The sequence below is a fragment of the Sinocyclocheilus rhinocerous genome, unplaced genomic scaffold (assembly GCF_001515625.1).
Source record: "Sinocyclocheilus rhinocerous isolate Xijiao unplaced genomic scaffold, SAMN03320098_v1.1 scaffold12477, whole genome shotgun sequence".
Lineage (NCBI taxonomy): Eukaryota > Metazoa > Chordata > Actinopteri > Cypriniformes > Cyprinidae > Sinocyclocheilus > Sinocyclocheilus rhinocerous.
This window is the reverse complement of record NW_015634176.1, coordinates 1-3,513: the sequence shown is the minus strand read 5'-3', so window position 1 is coordinate 3,513 and position 3,513 is coordinate 1. Positions and strand designations below refer to the sequence as shown.

Below are 3,513 nucleotides of genomic sequence, written 5' to 3'. Positions count from 1 at the left end.
CAAGGATGCATTAAATTGATGAAAAATGACACTAAGACATTTATAATGTTTAATAATAATTTTATAATAATAAATAAAATAATAATAAACCGTTAATAACTGTTTTGAAACATTGATAATAATAAGAAATGTTTCTTGAGCAAATCAGCATATTAGAATGATATTTAAAACTGGAGTAATAATGCTGAAAATTCAGCTTTGCCATCACAGGAATAAATTACATTTTAAAATACATTGAATAGAATAATTATTTTAAATTGCTATATATATATATATATATAGCAATTTATTTTATTTAATATTTTTTAACAGGCTTTGGCAGAGAAGAGGTGTGGTATGTTTGACCGTAGTCCTATTTTCACTTTTCTCAATGGCTTACTCAACAGAAGGAGAACATCAACAGGTGAGCACAGGGGCTTCTACAGTATTTACCTACTGCTTTGATCTCCATTTTATAGCCAGAATTGTTGTATTATTAATGTAATTGAATTATTGTAATATTTCTTAAGGTCAGTTTCTTTCTAAAGCTTCTGTAAGGTAGTCATTTAGTTAGTATGTTTTTATTCACATGCTTTAGTAGAGAAATTATTACTCTGAAGCGTCTTGATTCTTGATGAACTTACAGTGTTTGTATTGTGTATAGTATGTACAGTACCTGGAGAAGAAGTTCCTGTGGTGCGCCTACTGGGTAGGCCTGGGTATTTTGTCTTCGGTCGGTCTTGGCACTGGACTGCACACTTTCCTTCTGTACCTGGTGAGAATTCTTATACTGGACTGCTGCATATATGCATGTATATGTGTGCCAAACGTTTAATCAACTTTTAGGAGTCTACTAGCATATCTGTGACCTCAATGGTTACAAACATGGTCTGAAAAACATCCCATGGGGTCTTTACATACAGTACAGGCAGATATTCCCCTAAATTAACTCTCAGGGGCCGTCTGTAAAAAAGGGAAGTGTATGTGTGGTCGATGTTCCACTGAAGTATATTAATAGTGACAGTGAGAGCATGTGCACCTCTGCTTCTCCACAGCAGATCTCGTAATCAGAACCTTTCACTAGTTTCCACTGACTCAGACTGGACTGTGAGACCGTGGTCAGTAGTATCCACTTCCACTAGCTGTGGTGAAAGTCACACCCCTTCTTTGTCACCATTGAACTCTAGTACTTTGTGCTCAGTTTGTTTTCCATGGGCGGCATTGTGAAAGAATGGGATGTGAAAGTGCGAATACGCACAATGTTTCACCACCAGACTTTTGTACAAAGATGAGCATTTTTCACACATCAAACTCAATTTTTATCTTTTTGAATTTGTAAAGGACAAAAACTATAGAGAAAAGGCTCACACAAAATAATAATTAATTTTTTAGGGCTTTCATAAGTAATAATTTATTTTTAGGTTTATGCCTAACACTTAATATATTTTACAGATAATATTTTAATATTATTTAGTAGAATGACTATAAAAGCCAATCATTTAATTTACTGAATAACATAGTCTTGCATAGTCTACAGTTCGAAAGTTTGGAGTTTGTAAAATGTAAAAAAAAAATGCTTTTGAAAGAACTCTCTTATGCTCACCAATCGTAATAGTTGTTTTATTAGATTTTAAAATAACTGTTTTCTATTTAATATATTTTAAAATGTAATTTATCCTTATAATGCCAAAGCTGAATCAGCATCATTACTCCAGTCTTCAGTGTCACATGATCCTTCAGAAATCATTCTAATCTGCTGATTTGCTGCCCAAGAAACATTTCATCTTATTATCAATGTTGAAAACAGTTGCGCTGCTTAATATTTTTGTGGAAACTTTTTTTTCTGGATTCTTAATTAATAGAGAGTTCAACAGAACAGCGTTTATTTGAAATACATTTTTTGTAAAGTTATAAATTCCTTTACTGTCACTTTTGATCAATTTAATGCATCCTTGATGAATAAAAACGTTCAGTAATTTTTGGTGGGTCTTTAGCATAAAAAAACCCCCTGTTTTAAACATTAATATAAGGAAACGCCTAATTTAAGGAAACCAGCCTGTCATTCTCATCATCTGCATCTCATGATTGAGTTTGCGAAGTGGCTTGTGTCAGGTTTCAGTGCCTGGGAAATGAACTCAATTGCAGTGAGTAACCAGATAAAACAGTCGCTGTATCAGGCTCTTTACTGTGACACTGTCATGAGCTCATTCCTCTGAAAGTGACTAAAAAGTGGTCCTGCCTGACTGACATCACCTCCGCCTGTAAAGATCCCAACAGTCTGCAGAGTAACTGAAGATCAATATTTTGACTGGGTTTAGGTTTAACAGGCTTTTCAGTGCAGGTTTTGGATATCTTGTTGCTTTATGGTCATAATAAAGCAACTTTTGAAGTGAGAAAATAAAGGTTTCCGGACCACTTGTTGCATCTGTATAATATTTTCTTCTGGATTAAGTTTGATTTGAATGGATCCGTTCACTAAATGGTACCACCTGAATCATTCTTGCCTCCTCCTGGTGAGCAAGGTTAATCAGATGTTAAAAATGGTAGATTGTCCAGTCTCCTCTCCCACGGACTGACCGACCGTGGGAATGAATGACATCAATGTCTGTTTTCACTTAGCAAATGAATTGTCATTCAGTAGGTGTTGCGGTTTTTCCATCGCACTGCATTGAGGTCACAAGCTTTTTGCCGTTGCATTGAACCCCAAGTGCTTTTGTGGTAGTTTACGTACTTGGTCAACGAACAATTGTTTATTTTACTTGTGGTGTACTAGTCTAAGAAATGTATCAAGCTGTGCATGTGACAGCGCTCATGGAAAAAAAAATGTTCATGCTCACATGAAGTATTATTTTAGTCTGTAAACATGTGATTGCATCATTTCCTCCAGGGTCCACACATAGCTTCTGTCACCCTGGCTGCATATGAATGTGGCTCTGTGAATTTCCCCGAGCCGCCCTACCCAGCCCAGATAGTGTGTCCGGAAGAGGAGGTCCTGCAGGAGAGCATCTCACTATGGACCATCATGTCGAAGGTTCGCCTGGAGGCTTGCATGTGGGTGAGTGTTTTCACAGCGCAGTCTTTCCCCATGAAGTACTAAAGCTGCTCACTTAAGGCACTCTCGAAAGTCAGAACTCATGCAAAGTGCAAAAAGCGATCACACTAGATTTTGTGGACATATTTCAGACCCTGCAACAAGTACGATGTCACCACCTCTGTATATATATATATATTTATATATTAAAACGTTAAAATTATTTATTGAAATATGTATAATAATTTAAATGTATATAAAAATATTTTATTCTTTTACAATTTACAGGAGAATATATTTAAAATATAACAAATATCTTTGTAATATAATAAAATGTTTATAATTTATAAAAGTGGATATTTTATTTTAACTTAAAATGTTGAAAAATGTAATATTTGTTATATATTTAAATGTATATATTATAATAAATTATATTATTTTGTAAGTGTATATTCATAATTTATTGTATTGTATAAAAGTATTATAATATTATTATTTTAATA

At 34.1% G+C, this 3,513-nt stretch overlaps 1 protein-coding gene across 1 annotated transcript; it reads left to right on the top strand.

Moving 5' to 3' along the window:
* The first annotated feature begins 302 nt into the window (after window positions 1-302).
* LOC107745444 (vacuole membrane protein 1-like) lies at window positions 303-3,076 on the top strand. The gene is made up of 3 exons (XM_016559316.1): window positions 303-403; window positions 644-754; window positions 2,867-3,076. Exons 1-3 carry the CDS (start codon window positions 371-373, stop codon window positions 3,074-3,076), a joined length of 354 nt encoding a protein of 117 aa, XP_016414802.1. The 5' UTR covers window positions 303-370.
* Window positions 3,077-3,513: the final 437 nt, after the last annotated feature.

Bases quoted from the DNA above. Each gene is read 5' to 3' on its own strand.
- LOC107745444 (XM_016559316.1), top strand. From the start codon at position 371: ATGGCTTACTCAACAGAAGGAGAACATCAACAG. The intron at 404-643 runs GTGAGCACAGGG...TATTGTGTATAG, and splicing joins CAGAAGGAGAACATCAACAG to TATGTACAGTACCTGGAGAA. The intron at 755-2,866 runs GTGAGAATTCTT...CATTTCCTCCAG, and splicing joins ACACTTTCCTTCTGTACCTG to GGTCCACACATAGCTTCTGT.